Source organism: Quercus suber, unplaced genomic scaffold (assembly GCF_002906115.3).
Source record: "Quercus suber isolate HL8 unplaced genomic scaffold, Cork oak 2.0 scaffold_94, whole genome shotgun sequence".
In the NCBI taxonomy this organism is placed as follows: domain Eukaryota; kingdom Viridiplantae; phylum Streptophyta; class Magnoliopsida; order Fagales; family Fagaceae; genus Quercus; species Quercus suber.
Window position 1 is genome coordinate 1,548,176 of NW_027069559.1, and position 18,993 is coordinate 1,567,168.

An 18,993-nucleotide genomic window follows, 5' to 3' on the forward strand; every position below is an offset into this window, starting at 1 on the left:
TAGGGTTTTATGTTTTTACCCTAGGTATATAAATAAAACCCTAGCCACGTTTTTGAAGGTTGTCCATATTGTATTGTTGCTCATACATTGCTGTTTTGTGTGAATCTCGTGTGAGATCTTTGAGGAGCTTTCCTTTACACAAAACTTAGGGTTTTCATGGTGGAGATTATTTCAACATCTTGAAGATCATTACTGTTGCAACCATTGGAACTTAAAAGAAAAGCAAGCGGGGAGCTTGTAGCTGATTGAAGAATTCAAGAAAGAAGTAGTCCGTGGATTCGGAGCCTGCGCGTGGTCGTGTCAGGAAGTTCTACTGGTGGGTAGCATTAGGAAGTCGAGCGGGGAGCTTGTAGTCCTTTTGTACGAACTTCAATTCTTTCATAGTGAATTCAGGTTAGCCTTGAGGATCGGTGGGTCAAATCCTCCCCAGGTTTTTACCGTGTGGTTTCCTGGGTGATCATATCTTGTGTTATTTATTTTCCGCTGCATTATATCTTGATATGATTGTTTGGATTGTTTTAACCTAAGAATGTCTTCTTTTTTTTTTTTTTTTTTTTTTTTTTTTTTAAATTTTTTTTATGTAAGTCTATAGCCACGTTTGAAACGTGGCTATAGACTTAACCTATAGTTGCATTTTAAACGTGGCTATAGACTTAACCTATAGCTATGTTTTAAACGTGGCTATAGGTCCTCCTTTAAATATATATATATTTGGCTAGACCTATAGCCACATTTATGAATGTGGCTATAGACTTTCTCTAACGCTACTAAAACTACTTATAAACGTGGCTATAGGTTTACTTATAGCCGCGTTTTGAAAACGCAGCTATAGGTCACTAAAAAAAAAAAACGCGGCCATAGACCCATGTGTTTTGTAGTGTTAATTCCATACTATTCCATTCTTTTTCATTCTTTTCTCTTGCTTAAATATATTTCATTCTATTCCTTTTAATTATTTCATTCCTTTCCCTTTACTTCTTCTCATCTCCTCTCTTTTTATCTGTTCTCAGCTAAACATACAGGGTTAGACTTTTATTCTAACAGAAAAATGTACAAGTATAAACCGGCACTACAAAAAACGGGGCTTAAATACAAGAACAAAAGCCTCGTTTTAAAAACAGGGCCATAGAATGGGTCTAAGGCCGCGTTTTAAACGCGGCCTAAGCCAAATTAGGAGTTTCCCATTTAATTTTTTTGGGCAGGAATTTCTTTTCTTTTTTTGTTCCTTAACACCCCTCTGCTGTTTCACAGTTCTCTCCATCGCAGTCACATCGAGGCTAATGCTCGTCCTCATCGTCCATCATCGTCCTCACAGTCACACCGAAGATCACGCTCCATCGCCGACCCGATTCATCCTCCTCCTCACCCATCCGTTCAATCAGCCATCGCAGGCCATGCCCCATTGCCGATCTGTTACCCAAGACCCATCGCCAATCTTTCTCCACTCTTCTACGGGTACTTTCTCTCAGCTTTTCCCTTTTTCTCAATTTGCATTTGGGTCTTTCTGTGTGTTTGTTTATGTTGTTGTTGATTCTGATTTGGGGTTATTGAAAAGATCCTAAATTTTTTGAAGTTTCGTTTATGATTGGTAATTTTTGATGGTCTGGGTTGAGGATCCAAGGGGTATGTCGTTTTTTGTTTTAGTTTTTCAATTTTGTGTATTGGGTTTTCTTTAATATGTAGAGATCTGAGCCTTTAATATGTAGTTTTTTGTGGAAAATTTTGATGTTCTGTACTGGGTTTTCTTTAATATGTAGTTTTTCAATTTTGTGTATTGGGTTTTCAATTTCGTGTATTGGGTTTTGATGTAGGACTAATTACACTCCATTTGAAAGTTGTGTTTAGTAAAATTTGATAGTAATTTTTGTTTTAGCACTAGGAACTGATGAGAAGGTGAATAGGGGTTGTTTAAAAATTTGTCTGCAACAAGCCAACCATCTACCAATCATATGGTTTATGCAAGACTGGTAGTTTGAGTTGAGGGTCAGATATGAGTCTAAGGACTTTTGGTCAAACATTACAACTGCTCTATACAACCATAACTATGGTCTTACACTTAGATAACAAAACCACAAAATAATATAGAGAATTAAAACTTTTGTTACTTAGCCAAAAAATAAAATAAAATTGTTAACTTATTTTGGGTACATAAACATTCATGGCTAGCTGATCTTTAAATGTTAACTTATTTTGGGTTTTCTGAATTTTCAAACCATTTTTTTTTCCATATATATGTGTTTGTAATTTTTCAATGGTGTCATATAGGATTGTTAAAGTCTTGAGGTTAGTGCTTCTTATGGAGGAATTCCAAATTAATCAAAGGTTGAGTAATTAACTATATGGGAGTGGAGAGCAATAGTTATGACTGTTAGTTTTGTAGATATACTTCAAAAAAAAATTAGTTGTACCCCATTGAATATTGTTGGTATATGGAGAGAGGTGAAGGTGCAATTAGGTATGGAGTAGTCTACAAGCTGTTATTAGTAAGCTGACATGGGGAGCTACTATACAGTCTGCCATATGAGAAACAAAATTGTCCAAGGTGAACAAGTCAAATCTGAATAAATTTTTGTCTAGTGACTCTAGTCTGTAGTCCTTCATATGAGAGATAAAATAAAAGCCCAGGTAGCTACTAAAGAAAGGTCATGTTACTGAAGATTCCATTTCTGTTCTGTATACTAGAGCTTATTGAAATGTGGTTGCAGTGTTCTTAGTTAGTTAGTTGTTGCTATGTTTTGTTCCATTGTGTCCATAACTGAGATTGTGTATGGCTAGGCCAAAAATAAATAAATAAAGAGATTTTTTTTTTAATCAATCTCTATCATTTTTTATTTTTTATTTTATTTTATTGCAATGATCATCTTTAATGCTTTTAACAAATTCAATGATTTGCAAAATTTGGAACCTTCTAAATTTTCTTTTAGAGTCTCTACACATGCACTTGTGTGAAGAGGCTAGCATATATAATATATAGATTATACACATACATTCAGCTAGTAGAGATGCAGAGGGTGTAAACTGCATTATGTCAAATTCATCAAATTTTTTTTTTTTTTTTTTTTTTTGGGGATGATTTTAATGTTCTTTAGCTTACATTGTCATTAATAATGATTTTTACTTTTTTAAACAAAAACTAGTCTTGCCACTCACACCAACCCTTATAAACTGCATTATGTCAAATTCATCAAATTTTTTTTTTTTTTTTTTTTTTTTGGGGATGATTTTAATGTTCTTTAGCTTACATTGTCATTAATAATGATTTTTACTTTTTTAAACAAAAACTAGTCTTGCCACTCACACCAACCCTTGGTGCTTTTCTTTCTAGGTACAATCAATTAATTGAGTCAGGTGGATTCTAACTTAAAAGTTGGACCTGTGAGACTCTTCTGCTCTACCAACTGCAGTTTCTAAGGGATTTCAAAGCTAAATTGAGAGAACCATCCAAACCAAGCAACTGGTCTCACTGGTACTAAGTCTCAGTAAGCTTTTAGTCATGGACAGGACAATCCTCACCTCTAATAAATCATCCAACTCATCCCCATTGAACCATCCTTCCCAGATAATTTGCCATGTGTATGTTCCTCCCCAAACTGTCTCTTCTTTTCTTTCTTTATAATAAATGTTATAGCTTAATTTCTTATTCAAATGCAATTAGCATATCGGTATTAGTTTTGATGAATAGTGAAGTATATGCTAAAGTTAAACAAATCCTATTTTTATATGCATATGCTCTACAAACTATCTGTTACCACTCCTTATGCATGACATAAGTTTGTATGGCTTACTTTTATTGAATTATATTATGCATGCCCTCGTTGCAATTCACAATACTGCTTCCTCCAGTGCTACAGGGTAAGTGCAATTTGCTTCTCCCTATTTTTGTAATTATGTTTTTTCTATATTCTGTGTTGAAGGCATGAGGTTTGATTTTGGTTGATGTTCTTTGAAAATTACTTCCTGTTCTTTTGAAAGCAAAAGTTACATGTATTTTAATTTGTAAGAGCAAGTAGTGTTTTCTATATGCTTAATTTGATTTATGAATTTTTTGTAGTTGCCTTAGAAAAAAGAAAATAAAAGAGGGGGTTGGTGAGATCTTGTTTCTATTGCTTACTTTGAATGTAGCTTAACAAATACCAAGTGTGTTCTAGTGCATTCAAGTGTGTTCTGTGACCAAGCACCCAAAGTTAGAAGCAGTGTTGGTCTGCAATCAAAGTTCTTTAAAAAAATATATAAATAAAAAATAAAAACAAAAACCTTGATTGAGAACACAGCTGCAAGTTAAAGTTGATGATCATTAGATTTTTTATTTCTCCCTTCTCTTTTGTGGTCCAAGTTAGTGCTTTGCAACACAACTGTATTGAGGCATGCTTACTGCCAAACCTATATGTGTGTTTCTAAAAGGTGCTTATTTCAACTTTGTAGTGCTTTTGACAAACTGTTTAAAGTAGTGGTTTTATAATTGATATAAGGAGTTGGGTCTGCAAAAGCTTTTCTAGTCATATGGATTGATTATGCTAGGATTTTTTAAACTTTATTCTCAGCTCAACGACATATACAAATTATTTGGTGACTAGAGTTAAATGGAAAGATAAACCATATTAACAAGTCTACAACCATAAACCAAACATAAAGGACAACGAAAATGATGGTTTTTTGTGGTGGACCGGTGGTGGTTGATCGTGGGTGGGTATGAGTTTATGGTTTGGTTTTGGGTTTGGGTTTGTGATATGATTTTGGGTTTGTTTTTGTTTTTGTTTGTGATTTTGGTGGCTATGGCAGTGTGTGTGGGCGGTGGTGGCAGTGGCAGTGGGTGTGGGCAGTGGGTTTGAGAGAAGACATACACAGAGGAAGAGATAAATTGAGAATAAAAAATAATAAAGAAATAATATTTTAATGAAGTGGTAAAAAATATAAAACTTTTGATATTGGGTGTATTGTAAAGTGGTATGTTAAAATAGATAAAGTAGAGTTTTAAGATGTTAAATGCTAAAATATTTGCATTCTTTGATGAGAATGCTCTTAGTAACCAATAGTAAAGGGGAGAAGGAAAGTAGGTTAGTATGTTTCAATGCTATGTAGTACACTACCATCTTAAAATGCAACACTGACCTAAAGTTAAAAGTTGAGCAAAATATCTTGAAATATCTTGAAATAATTTACAATAATTTGTGTGTACATGAGTCCAATGTGGAGCTTTATTGATTGCTTCAAGTCTCAGATACTTTAAGTTTGATAGGAAATGTGTAATCTTTCATTAAGCTACTCTATTATAATAAGGCGAAAAGCACATTTTAGTCCCTACATTTTAAGGCGATTTCCATTTTAGTCCCTACATTTTATTTTTACCGCTTTTAGTCCCTATCCTGAAAAACGGTTTTTATTTTGATCCCTGCCGTTACATCATAAACGGATATTGCTGACGTGACAAACGGTAAAAATAAATAATATTTTTTTAATGTCTACGTAGCTTAATTAATAATAAAAAAAAAAATTTGGCATTAAAAAATGTCACGTCAGCATCTAAATTAAAAAATTAATTTATTAATTATAACTAATTAAAAACAAAATTAAAAACAAAATTAAAAACAAAAAATCGTATGAATTGAGATCGGATTAACCAGAATTTGAATCAAACGAAGAACTAAAACTCCACCACTGAATACTGTGAATCTCTGTGCTCCCTTGAGTCGACCCTGAAAACCCAACATACATTAAGTCATTCACATACTGATCCAAGTCCAGATTGAATGACAGAAGAGGCTCCTTCGGTTTCAAATTCGAGTACGAAACCGTTTTGTTGAACACTCCAGACGACCTGTCGTACTCGATCCACGCGTTAACCGCATCACCACTCTTAAGATCGATATCCGTGGCGTCCAAATCTGAGACCTGCGTTGAGACCATGCTGTTCAGATCCAACCCCACGTGGTTTCCATTAATGTCTTTGAACTCAACGTCCATAAGGGTATCGAACTCGACCGCCAAAAACCCAGACGGTGAACCCGTCGCGTTGACTAGCCCGAGGAACCCACCTGCATCGCCGACCGTATACTCGTCCGGCGAGATTACAAAAGCGAGCCCGCCGCCGATCAAGGACGGGTTCAAGTTCGTGACGGAGAAGGTGAAGAAAGGACCCACTGCCGTTCGTGGCTATGGTGGTCAACGGTGAAGGATTAAAGCTTGAGGAGCTTCGGCCTGGGTTCCTCACGGTGAAACAAAAGTTGAAGATCGGATGGTTGTGATTGGTTTGAAGATCGGTGAAGGTTAAAGCTTGTGGATGTGGATGTGGATGTGGTGGGTTTGAAGATTTTGGATCATTGGTTTGAGTTTAGTTTTGGATCGTTGGGTTTCAAATCGCGGATCGTTGTGATTTTGTGTTTGGATTGTTGGGTTGTTGCTGAACATGGATTGATGGGTTTGTGTTTGTATTTGTGTTTGTTTTCTTGCTGATTTTTGGGTATGTGTTTTCTTTTTTGTGTTTGGTTGACAAGAGAGATCTACTGCTGGGTTTGTGTTTGTGTTTGTGTTCTTGCTAGAGACCGATTTGTGTTTTTGTGTTTGGCTGACAAGAGAGATCTGCTGGGTTTGTGTTTGTGTTCTTGCTGGAGATCGGTTTGTGTTTTTGTGTTTGGTTGACAAGAAACGGTAAGAAAATAGTAGAAAATCTGGGCATTAGTTCTTATATTTAAAATCTGGGTTTGTGGCCTTTAGTGTTCTTGTTGAAGATGAAGAAATGGATTGATGGGTTTGTGTTTGTATTTGTGTTTGTTTTCTTGCTGATTTTTGGGTATGTGTTTTCTTTTTTGTGTTTGGTTGACAAGAGAGATCTACTGCTGGGTTTGTGTTTGTGTTTGTGTTCTTGCTAGAGACCGATTTGTGTTTTTGTGTTTGGCTGACAAGAGAGATCTGCTGGGTTTGTGTTTGTGTTCTTGCTGGAGATCGGTTTGTGTTTTTGTGTTTGGTTGACAAGAAACGGTAAGAAAATAGTAGAAAATCTGGGCATTAGTTCTTATATTTAAAATCTGGGTTTGTGGCCTTTAGTGTTCTTGTTGAAGATGAAGATAGATCTAAATTGTTTTATTTATTTATTTATTTATTAATTTCTGAGTTTGTGTTCTTGTTGTTCTTGTTCAAGGCACACTCAAATCTCAATTCATACTATTTTTTGTTTTTAATTCTATTTTTAATTTTTTTAATTTAGTTAAAATTAATAAATTAATTTTTTTAAATTTAAATGCTGACGTGGCATTTTTTAATGCCAAATTTTTTTTTTATTATTAATTAAGCCACGTAGACATTAAAAAAATATTATTTATTTTTACCGTTTGTCACGTCAGCAATATCCGTTTATGATGTAACGGCAGGGATCAAAATAAAAACCGTTTTTTAGGATAGGGACTAAAAGCGGTAAAAATAAAATATAGGGACTAAAATGGAAATCGCCTTAAAATGTAGGGACTAAAATGTGCTTTTCGCCTTATAATAATTGAGGGCTAAGTCAAAAAATGCAAAAAGGTTTACACAGCAGTCTCCACGTGGATGTGATAACAATGATGTATAATCTGTGTCTTCCTAAAAGTTTTGATGGCACAAGAGCAGATAGGCAATTTCTGATTCTCTTTAAGTCTTAAGGCAACTGGGTGGTAGTGACTTTAATTGAACATTTGTGATTCACAGCTAATACTAGGACCCACAAAAGTACACATAAATGAGCTAAATTATTACAAAGGAGTTATGTGATCTAATTCAAGCCATGCATGATGGCCCCACTGTTAAACTAGCTAGTTTATTACAAAGGGAGTGTGTGTAGCTGGTTTCAATGTGACAAAAGAATGGTACAAAACTAACTAGGGTCCAAACCTCCATTTACCAAACCCTGTTAGTGCCGGTGAGGTGAGTGATAAACAATTGTCCCTTTTCCCAATAGAATTGTGAATCTCAAAAAAAAAAAAATCTCCATCAAGTGAGTGCCTTTATGAAACACTGATCTATATTAACAATGTGCAAATTAACTGCCTTAACAATTGTTTCCAAGACCCTGTGTCCATCAACACCAACAACCTGAAGACGGCCGCTACCCCTAATAATATAAGTCACCAGCAATGCTGAGTCACAAGAAAATCCAGAAGCACATAGCACTCCCATCCAACCTAACAAGGTCAGCTCCAAGCACAACTTCACCAACCAAAGGAAGGTTATTAGTGTTCAAGACCACAACCCTTCAACCTTTCTTAATGTCCATGTCTAATGGAGCCTCCTCACAATTCAATGCCATACCCTCTCGATGTTCTTTCTTTGGTTCAGGCATTTTTGTTTGTGGGGTTTGTGATGCTTAAACTTCAACCATTTTGGTTTTTGCATTTTACTTTGTCTTTTTGACTTACATTGTATGCAATTGATTGTTGTCTTATGATAATTAGTGAGTTTTTTTTTTTTTTTTTTTTTGAGAAGTACACTTTAGATGCTATAAGTCCTTTTGTTGTATTTTGCAAATATCTGTAACCCAAGTAATTTGGTGGGCTATGATTCCCATAACTCATGTTGTATCTGTCGTAATAAAATTACACCAACCCTGTGGACTTAGCAGAGCTTGCTTAGTTGATTATCAAAAAAAGCACAGTGTGCTTGTGTATGTACTGATATATATTTTTTTTTTCTGTCTTTTGTGTTGTTTGCATGCTATGGTCTCATCTCATGTCCCATTCAGAGTTTCCACCCCTTTTTCCCCCTAAGGACATCTTAAGAAAATCTTGATTATTATAGTGCTTCGGTTCTTTAAGTAAGATAGACACACGATATTTTTAAATTGTTTTTATAAGTATGAGTTTTAGTAGTTGATATAAAATTACTGTCATTTGTGTCTCACTTTCACCTGAATCTATTACTAGCTATTTGTTTGATTAGAATTTATTATATCAATTTGACTTATCAAAAAAAAGAATTTATTATATCAATTTGAGTCTTTTTATTATATTTTAGTTTGCTCGAAGTAAATCTCAAAATGTTCAAAACTAGCTTGAATTGATATTTGCCATACTTCAAAAACTAGGGTCTAGGGTTTGGATTGAATATGCTTAACCTAATAGGATTTTTTGTAAAATGTGCAAGTTAAGAATGAGTACCAGAAAATACTGTTTTAACTATGTTGTTTTAAAATGTGCAAATAAAAAAAAAAAAAAAAACTATGTTGTTTTTTGTTTGTTTTACTTCTCAAATAAGTTTTGATCTGGTGATATTCTTTAGTCAAATAAATAATTTTGTGTAATCTGTTTAAATGGAGATAAGATAACCATACTCTCATTTGACTGATTGCATTCTTCCTCAATTTTCTCTTTGATTAAAGTCTTAGAAAATTTGTTACCCTTTTGTTGTTTCAAATTCTCCTCTTGCATCTTCTGACATCAGGTGTTTATTGTTTGCTTTGTGAGATATTTGTGCTCTACACAATTTTTAATATTTTTTAATTCTTGCTTGTAATGATATGGAGAATTTATTGCCATAGGAAAATGTAGTAGGCTAGCATGGGAGATGATTCTAAAAGGGCAAAACTGTTGGTCACCAAAGGAAAAAAAGCCCTTTCTTCAGAGAAATTTAGTTATTAAAGTAAAGAAAATGAGTAGGGAAATCGTGAACTTCTGATGCTGTGAACAGGAGGGTAAGTGAAGAGTATTTGGGACCCTTTTTAAGAACTTATGTTCTGCTGTACCAAATGCGGTCATTGATATTGTGGAAAAAAAAAATCCCGTATCATATTGTGGATAGATATGATACTTTCTGGATTTCAAGTATGGATTTATCCTTTTTTAAAGATACATTCTTGAATAATTATCATAATGCTTATTTATAAGAATTTGCGTTTGTAAATAGTTGAATAAAACAAGGGGACTTTATTCTAGTTCATTAACAGTTACACTGTAACCAAGCTCACTGTTTGTAGTGGCATTGGACTTTGATATAGTATGGAGTGGAAGTGTGCTGTACTTTGCTTCCTTTTATCATCTAAAATAGTAGGTGCAGATTATTTATCTCATTTGCATTTTTGTAGTTGCTGAAATATCTGGTAGGAAGGAGGAAAAGGGTGAAGCAATTGATGAGGACTGAATCTAGTCTCAAAGTCCAGCAACTAGACATTCTGCAACAAGCATTAAAGCTCACTGCAAACAGGTTTGTATTTTTTTGTTGCACAATTCATGTTCTAATTCTCCCATTAATAACTTCAAGACTTACTCTCTTATTCATTCTTTTTCACTTTATATGGTCAACTATGTTCGGCAGTATGTATGGGTGCCTGGGGTTTTCCAATTCACGATTTTATGTGAAGCCACTGGCAGAGCTTATAACGCTACAAGTAAGAGAGATACTTGTAGCAAATACATAAATTATAGATCATCAAATGCACCATAGAAAACAAGGTTTTCATGTGTATTATTTAAATGAGTCATATAAATCATTAACAAAATTATAGGACTAAAATTACACATTAATAATCTTTTCAATTGCCACATGGAGTTTCTAACACTTGATTTTGTTGTGGTTTTGTATTGTATTGTGTTTTTTTTTTTTTTTTTTCTTTTCTTTTCTTTTCTTTTGGGCAAAGGTGGACATAAGCCTCATTTGCAGCGGTCCAATTTGACAACAACTTGCTTGAGGAAAAGAAGGCCAAGAGCTCATTCTTCAATTGGTGGTTCTTCGGAATAACGGTTGGCTACACTTTTGCCGTACTAGTGGCAGTATGCATAGAGGTAAATAGAAAATTCTCATATCATTTTTAAATTTTCTTATCTTACTTGAATTTTTATATGTACATTTATAAAGTTAATCATAGTTTTAGGTGTTAGTTTAGTCTCTAACTACAACTGTTGGCAAGTATTTTCTAGCGGAGTAAATCAAAAGCCATAAAAACTTAAAAGAGAAAAGCCAAAGACAATTCCCACCTCTTTTTTTTTACCATTGCTAGTATAGTCTACTGTGATTAGACTAACATTATGGGAGTAGGAGACTAAATTTTATAACAAATCTTACCTATGGCATATACTCCTTAAATGTAACACAAGAAGTTAATTTAGAAATCAACTCTAAATTTTCTTGGTGCAGAGGCATGGGTTGCATAGTGGGAGAAATTGACTCCAAAATTAGCTAGTGGGGACTATTTTGATGAGGGTGCCATCAACTTTTAGCCTTTACATCTTTTGAGTAACTAATGCAAAATTACACATGAGATTATAGCTAGTGGCCGGATCTCATCATTACATAGTTATAGTGAAGAAAAATAATGATGTGCGTTAACTTGTTAGCAAATAGAGTGATGCTTGAAATATTACAAGTTTAACTACATAAGTTTTATAAACTAATATATAAACTAATATACAAAAAAAGTAATTAAGAAATTTACTTATTATATTGTTTATATGATACTAATCACATTTATTACTCATCAACTATTGTTATTCTATTTTGTCTCTTGCTTCATATGAAACCTGTGACATTTTGTTATATCTGAACCTGATGGTAGTGTATGAATTACTAGTATTTATTGGGCTTTTAGCTCATTTATGTTGTTCTTTCATGTTTTTCAGATTAACAACTCAGATTTATTGCCATAGGAGGTTGCTAGGATATATATGATCGCTTGCTGCTAAGGGGTACCACTAGCTTTCAATTTATGGGCTACTATTATACTATTAATTATTACACTGTAATTTGGACCTATGTGTATATAATAAATTTTGTAAATGTATTCACCATCTGCTGTAGAAAGGGAAAGGGGAAAAAAAAAACTATAGCCGCGTTTTTAAAACGTGGCTATAGACATTTTAAAAAATATTAAAGGGGTTTTAGCCATGTTTTGAACGCAGCTATAGGGGGGTCTATGGCCGCACTTTTCAAATGCGGCCTAAGAATGGGGTCTATGGCCGCACTTTTCAAACGCGGCCATAGACCCCTTCTTAGGCCGCGTTTAAAAAGTGCGGCCATAGACCCCGTTCTTAGGCCGCGTTTGAAAAGTGTGGCCATAGACCCCCTTTGGCCTATAGTCACGGGGATTAGGCTACATTTGAAAACGCGGCCTAAAAAAACGCGGCCATAGACCAAATGGGCCTATGGCCGCGTTTTTTGCACCTAAGGCCGCGTTTTACAAACGTGGCCTAAGGCCATTTTTTTTGTAGTGCGGAGAATATAATTTCCAAATGGCAAAAGAGTCATTAGTTGAAACTTTTGGTTAGTAACCAGGGAAGGTAGAGTAATGTCTAAGCTAGAACATTTTAATAGCCCTTATCTGTTTTGTTTTTTTTTTTTTTTTTTTTTTTTTTTGAAAAGAATAGCCCTTATCTGTTACACGTATGATAAGAGAAAACTATAATTTCCAGAAGAAGAAAGCATAAGAAGTTCAAAGTTTTGCTCATTAGTTAATTTTTTTTTTTAAAAAATGTTAATTCTATCTCCTGGTAAAGCTGGGCGTTGAATAGATCTGGGGATCTTCTTAGACTACCATGAATTCTCATAATTCTTAATTTGGGTATTCAAACATGTTGTGGTAGATCTTGGACTATAGCTAGTCCATGATTGCGATTTCATCCAATGGTGGCTGAGAATTGGATAATCAATTACCATTCAAACAGCTCAAATTGGGACTTGTCTATTGTAATGAATTGTATTTTCCGCTAGGATTAATTATTGTTATATACATACTCTTTCACACAACCGTACAATTGTACACAGTTTTTCCAAGACTTTAAAATGGTTATTATGAATCTCTTTTTATTTTTTTTCGTCTGCCTATATATGTAATGAACTAATTGTGTTCAATTTCCTCAAAAAAAAAAGAAAAAAAAACCTAATTGTGTTCAAACTTGCGCCAGAAAATAACATTTTTGAACGAATCATATCAAATAATTTTTTACATGTCTTTGACGTAGTAGTTTGTTTTTTTTTTTTTTTTTTTTTTTAAGAATAATAATAATACTACTTGTTACGCCCTAAAATTCAGTTAGTTTATAATTTTGTCCTTGACCATGAACCATTCAGGCATTCACATTACATATTAATTTGTTTATGTTTTGTTTTATATTCTGACTAACATTTGTAAGTGATTATTTTTATTGGAAATATTGTGATCTCCACCCTATAAATGCCTAAACATAAAGGAACATCAGAACCACTTCTAAGTCCTAATTCGTCATTTTACTCCATTTCCTTCTGGACACAGAGCTTGTGGTGAAGATGAATGGTACTTACAAAAGGTAATAAATGCTTATGCCATTCTTTAATTACAACACATAGAGGTTTCAATCACGCAGTAATGCTTCTGCAATAAGCAAAATTGATGCCCATCCTCGATGTTCACCGCTGGGCTGTTTGTATTTACCTTCATAAACTTTTCGTTAATTTTTTTTTTTTGGGGTAAAATAAATATTTAGAATAGTAACAGTATATTTTGATTTTATTTTGCCTTTTTTAGGTGTCTAGCCACTGTTTTATAAGCAAAATTTTGGAGTTGGCTATAAATTTTCAACGAATTAGTTAGGGTTGGCCATGTATATTATTTTAGTCTATTCTATTATATATTTGTATCTAAAATTATACTTTCTGTTAGATCCTTTATTGACATGTTAATTTTATTACTTTTACTAAAATGATTTTTGGTTTTCCTCTACCATTTTCAATCCCTCAACTTGAATCAGCTCATTTTTTCTAACTGGTAAAGCATTAGTAACCAACCCTTAAATCCTATAATTTATTTGAATATTCAATTGCTGGACCTTGAATTTCAGGTTGGAGGGCAAGGTGGCAATTATCACCGGAGGTGCAAGTGGGATTGGAGCAAGTGCCGTGCACATATTCCATGAACAAGGTGCCAAAGTTGTGATAGCCGATATCCAGGATGAACTTGGCCAAGCCATTGCCAATAAGCTAGGTGAAGATGTTTGCTACATCCACTGTGATGTATCGAACGAAGACGATGTTACCAATCTTGTAGACACAACCATTACCAAACATGGAAAGCTCGACATCATGTACAACAATGCAGGCGTCTTAGACCGTCCCTTTGGGAGCATTTTGGATACCACAAAGGCTGACCTTGACCGATGTGTCGGGGTTAACTTGGGTGGTGCTTTCCTAGGAGCCAAACATGCTGCAAGAGTCATGGTACCCCAGTGCAAGGGTGTCATACTATTTACTGCTAGTGCTTGTACATCAATTGCAGGACTTTCAACTCACTCTTATGCTGCTTCAAAATATGCAATATTGGGTCTAGCCAAGAACTTGGCATCTGAGCTTGGGCAGTATGGTATAAGAGTGAATTGTGTTTCGCCTTATGCAGTGCTGACAGGCATGAATTCAAAGGGGCTTCATGAAGATGTTGTTGCAGCAGCAGAAGTTAGAGCAACTAAGATGGGTAATCTGCAGGGGCAAGTTCTTAAGCCAGAGGGTATTGCACGGGCTGCTCTCTACTTGGCTAGTGATGAGTCTAATTTTGTGAGTGGGCTCAACCTTGTGGTGGATGGTGGGTTCAGTGTGGTCAATCCAACCATGTTGAAGGCTCTTAAAATTGTTCCATAAAAATATTATTTTTGGAGCTAAATTTATCCTTTGAATGCTGATTTCGTGACGATGTTAGGATTTTTCTTTTTCCCTTTTTTTTTTTTTTTTTTTTTTGGGAACTATTTTTGCTGTTATCATCCTACATAAATTTGTGATTGTATCATATCAAAACCAAAATAAATGTGATTTTATGACTACCCAATAACCGTGCATCAAAAATTGGAGGAATAAATCATGAAAGGTGACCTTTACATATTCTATTATACCATACAACCCAGATGCTGGTGCTCGTAAAGAGCAAGGAGCACACTAGAAAAACCGCTATCCAAAATTTTGTATAATCCAACTATCTAATATGTATGGGATTTTATTTCAACTAAGTACTCCTAGAGAGTGCTATATGGCCAATTTGTAACTAGCCGTATATCCGATATGGCTCCATGACAGATATACTAGCTTTTAATTATGTATAAATAAATCCATATTTTCACCCCCAAAAATTATTTAAAAAAAGTCAGTAATAGATATACCCTATATCCAAAATTTTGTTTTGGAAATTGGTAAGCGTAATAATATCTATTAGAATATGATTCCAAAAAGTCTAGCACCACAACAAATGACACAATTTTGTCACAAGTCATGCAAAAGTTGTGCCGAAACTTGTGGCAAATTAAAGTTGTGCCACTTGTTGTGGTATTAGACTTTTTAGAATGAATATAACATTTTTAAAATAATTACCAGTATTAAGAATCTAACTTAACTCAAATTCAATCTAAAAGATGAGGAGGATTCAATAAAATTAAAAAAAAAAAAGGGTCTAAAAGAGGATTAATGGGCAATTCCTAATAAGTTATTAGCTAATTAAAAATTGATTCAGATTTGGGTGGTTTGAATTAAAAATTGATTCAATCATTTAATTGTAATTAAGTTATTAGCTAATAACTTACTAGTACCTTGTTTTAAAAAAAAAAAAAACTAGTTAGTACCTTTTGGTTGGTGTGCTTATGACATCTAGTGTTCAAATCCTCTCTTCCCTTTGTAAATATTGAATTATCAAAAAAAAAAAAAAAAAACTCATGCATTTCACAAACTACCAACTAGCTAGAATTTACGATGATCAAGATCAATTACAGTTAAATGATTAAATCTTGTTAACAAATCCGTACATGATGGAGGTGGGAAAGCTTGCCTGAGAGACATCTTAGACCCTCTCCTCCTATCACCTTTATCCCTTCATGTGCTCTCACAGTCCACAGATCGATGGTGATGAAGCACAAGTGCACAACACGCAAGTAATTTTTGTTGATATATAGTAATCACAACAATCAAAGTCAATTACAATTAAAAATTAAGTGGGATCCTTTTTATTTATATTTATTTTTAATGAATCAATTAAATTATATTATATTTGCTACAAGCTACATGAATTCGGTCAATCCTAGAAAATAAGATATCAATCGGAAGTATGATTATTATTGCATTATGAAATTGAGTGGTTGATAGGTGACAACTATTTTTAATTAACAAACCCTCTGTAAGCTACTAAAGTTTTCACATTGATGAACAAAACAGTGTAGATGCAGTGATACATGATCGGAAAAACCATATAATATATATAAGACTTGAGGCACAATCCCGTAAGAAATTCCATAATAGTCGTCTCATCACTCAAATGACATACGCCAATATTACGTCAATAGCAATTACAATGATGTTTATCATTATATAAACCCTAAGTTAAGGACACAAATCTTTTTCTATAATTTGTTGGAGTGGGATTAAGATACTTAAGGAACCTTCTTCTCAAAAAAATAAAAAATAAAAAAAGATACTTAAGTAACCTTAGCATATGGAATCTCATACTCCCACTTTAAGGTGAAGGTGATGACCAAGAATAAAAAATTTATTTAAAAATTGTTAAAGGTGCCTTTTCATATGCCAAATGATAAGAAAGCTGCACCATTTTTTTTTTTCAATGGTTGAAGGAGGAAGGGATTTGCATCTTAGATGTTTTCGTTAGAAATATCAAGATGTGTCAACTAGATGAGTTACAAAACTTTTAATCTAGAGGTAGTGCCAACAAGTTTAATCTTTTTAACAATATTTTTACAACGGACAAAATTTAGTTACAAAATTGGTTATAGTCTAAGCCTATAAACTTATTTAATAAAATAAACATTACTACATATTTTGAAAATCTAATATTTGAATTGCATGTTTTTTTCGCTTTTAATATACATGTCAACTTTTATGTCAATTTGATATTATTTACCATATGATCTATAATCTTATATTTTATGTATAATTTTAAATTGCAAAAACTTGCAATTTAAACAATTTATTGATGACATAACTATTGATCTTTAATTTTCTAGAAATTTTACAAATATGGAAGATATAAGAAGAAGATGTAATCCAATAGTGGATTTATGAAAATTCATCTCCAATAAAAATATATTGAGTGAAATTGTAGCCTTAATTTTGTAGCTAAATTTTATCCTTTTACACTATAGATTTAGGTGCCAAACAGATCCTTCAAGAAGAGTGAAATATGTCATAAATTTTGTCTTCACCACTGCTTGGCGCCTCATCCCCATCTTATCTGCCATTGCCATCACTTGTTCACAAAAATATTTAAACTCTTGCGGATCCCAATCAATGGTATATTTAGCATAACCAAAATTGTTTTCTTAACCTTCAACGTAACTTTCACCGGCTACTGGCCATTAGAGTTTCTTAAAAACTATAAGAATGTGTTTGGATACTTGAATTTAGATTTGGATTTGAATTTTAAAGTGATGGATTTGAAATTCCTTAATTCCAAATTCTTAAATATTCAAGTATGTCATATTGATTTCTAAAATTCTACGGGTTTAGAACTTATTCAAATTCAAGGATTTTAAGGTTTAAAATTTTTGGCGGATTTGTCAAATCCAAATCATTGATCCTTTGTAAACTATCCAAACAAAGTATTTGAATTTTAATAATCCAAATCCAAATCCATGTGCCCAAATTCTGCCATTTGAACACATTATAAAGGATTTTGATCATGTTGAAGTGATTGACTATGACTAGAGAACAATCACATTTGCATAGATCTAACACTTGTTTTTTTACCACTCACAATCAACTACTTCATCAAACTGTGGTATGCATTAAACAAGATTTTTTAAAATAGTTGTGTCCCTCATGCTAACAAGTGGCAACTGCTCAACTACTTGAGTAGTGAGTCAGTGACTCTAAGCAAGGACTATTGGGCTATATGGAGCCTAGTTTTATTTGAATCGGATTATGACTCAACCTGGTATAAAAGTGTTACAGTTTTTAATGGGAATTTTTCTGAGGCTTGTCTATAGAGTGGAAACTTGGGGCGATAGGGTTGTCAATCCTCTGAATAGGAGTGAAATACCATGGTTTTTCAAATTAGGGTTTGGCGTGTTGCGTTGAGAGAGAGAGAGAGAGAGAGAGAGAGAGAGAGAGAGAGAATATTGTATTGCCGCATCTTGTATTTTTCACTCTAAATAGTGAAATTACTACAACTCTGTGAACGTAGGCAAATTGCCAACCACATAAATATTGTCTTGTGTGATTATTTTCTTTGGTGCATATTTTTCTCTATTTTGCATCTCATAAATCTGAGAATTTCATATATATTCCCTTCAATGACCAATCCTCTAGCACAGAAACCACACAGTGAATTTATAGACAAACTTTTAGACTTAGTAATATGGGTCCATCTATGGTTGTCAAAATCGTGATCTGGATTGTAGAATTGCACGATTTTACGATCTCACATCACCAAAACTTTTAAGATTGCACTAGGATCGTAAAAGTGGTAGGATCGTATGTAGGATCGTGTAAGATCATATAGGATTGTAGGATCGTATGGGATCCTACCATTCTTACCAAAAAAATGAATTTTTTTTATGGGATAAATTTTTTGTTTTGATGAAGTTTTAAGAGTTTTTTTTTTTTTTTTTTTTTTTTTCATGTCATGATGGTATGACTTTTTATTTTATTTTTATAAAATTATGTTAACTTAAGCAAATGTTTTTTTAGTTTCTAGTTCACTTGTAATCAGAATGAAGGAATGCTTTATCATTTCTAAATGAAGAAATTGGTGTTGGCTTTGCTGCCTTTTAAGCTATAATGTTGTTAAATTTGTTTGATCAATATACTAATTTGTGTTCTAATATTACTAAAATATTATATATATATATATATATTATTTTATCAATTATAATTATATTTGTATATTGATTGATTGATTTTTTTGAGTATGCTCTTTAATTGTTGCTGAGTGGTAGAACTTGAATAGTTGAGTGTGGAATTGTATATTGATGTCTTTTGCAGCTCTAGTATACAAATATATAATGTCTACATTGTAAGGTTGAATTTAATCAACCATCTTGTTAGCTTTATTCTGCGCCAAATTTGCTTGTATTTTAGTAT

General features: G+C 33.4%; 1 protein-coding gene across 11 annotated transcripts; it reads left to right on the top strand.

Annotated features, from left to right (window-relative positions):
* Positions 1-1,074: 1,074 nt before the first annotated feature.
* Positions 1,075-14,804, top strand: LOC112003331 (tropinone reductase-like 1). Of its 11 annotated transcripts, none has more exons than XM_065774584.1 (7): positions 1,077-1,455; positions 3,326-3,573; positions 9,503-9,655; positions 10,046-10,164; positions 10,598-10,742; positions 13,205-13,238; positions 13,770-14,804. In XM_065774584.1, the coding sequence occupies exons 5-7, from the start codon at positions 10,733-10,735 to the stop codon at positions 14,557-14,559; spliced, it is 834 nt and encodes a 277-aa protein (XP_065630656.1). In that variant the 5' UTR covers positions 1,077-1,455; positions 3,326-3,573; positions 9,503-9,655; positions 10,046-10,164; positions 10,598-10,732; the 3' UTR covers positions 14,560-14,804. The 11 variants fall into 11 exon arrangements, 8 of the variants coding, with proteins under 8 accessions (XP_065630658.1, XP_065630656.1, XP_065630657.1 ...); XM_065774585.1 differs by having other exon boundaries at positions 9,513-9,655; XM_024035516.2 differs by lacking the exon at positions 9,503-9,655 and adding an exon at positions 10,276-10,348.
* The last annotated feature ends 4,189 nt before the right edge of the window (positions 14,805-18,993 follow it).

Excerpts from the sequence above, each read along its gene's own strand:
- LOC112003331 (XM_065774586.1), top strand. Across the intron at positions 13,239-13,769 it reads ATGAATGGTACTTACAAAAG|GTTGGAGGGCAAGGTGGCAA; the intron begins GTAATAAATGCT and ends CTTGAATTTCAG.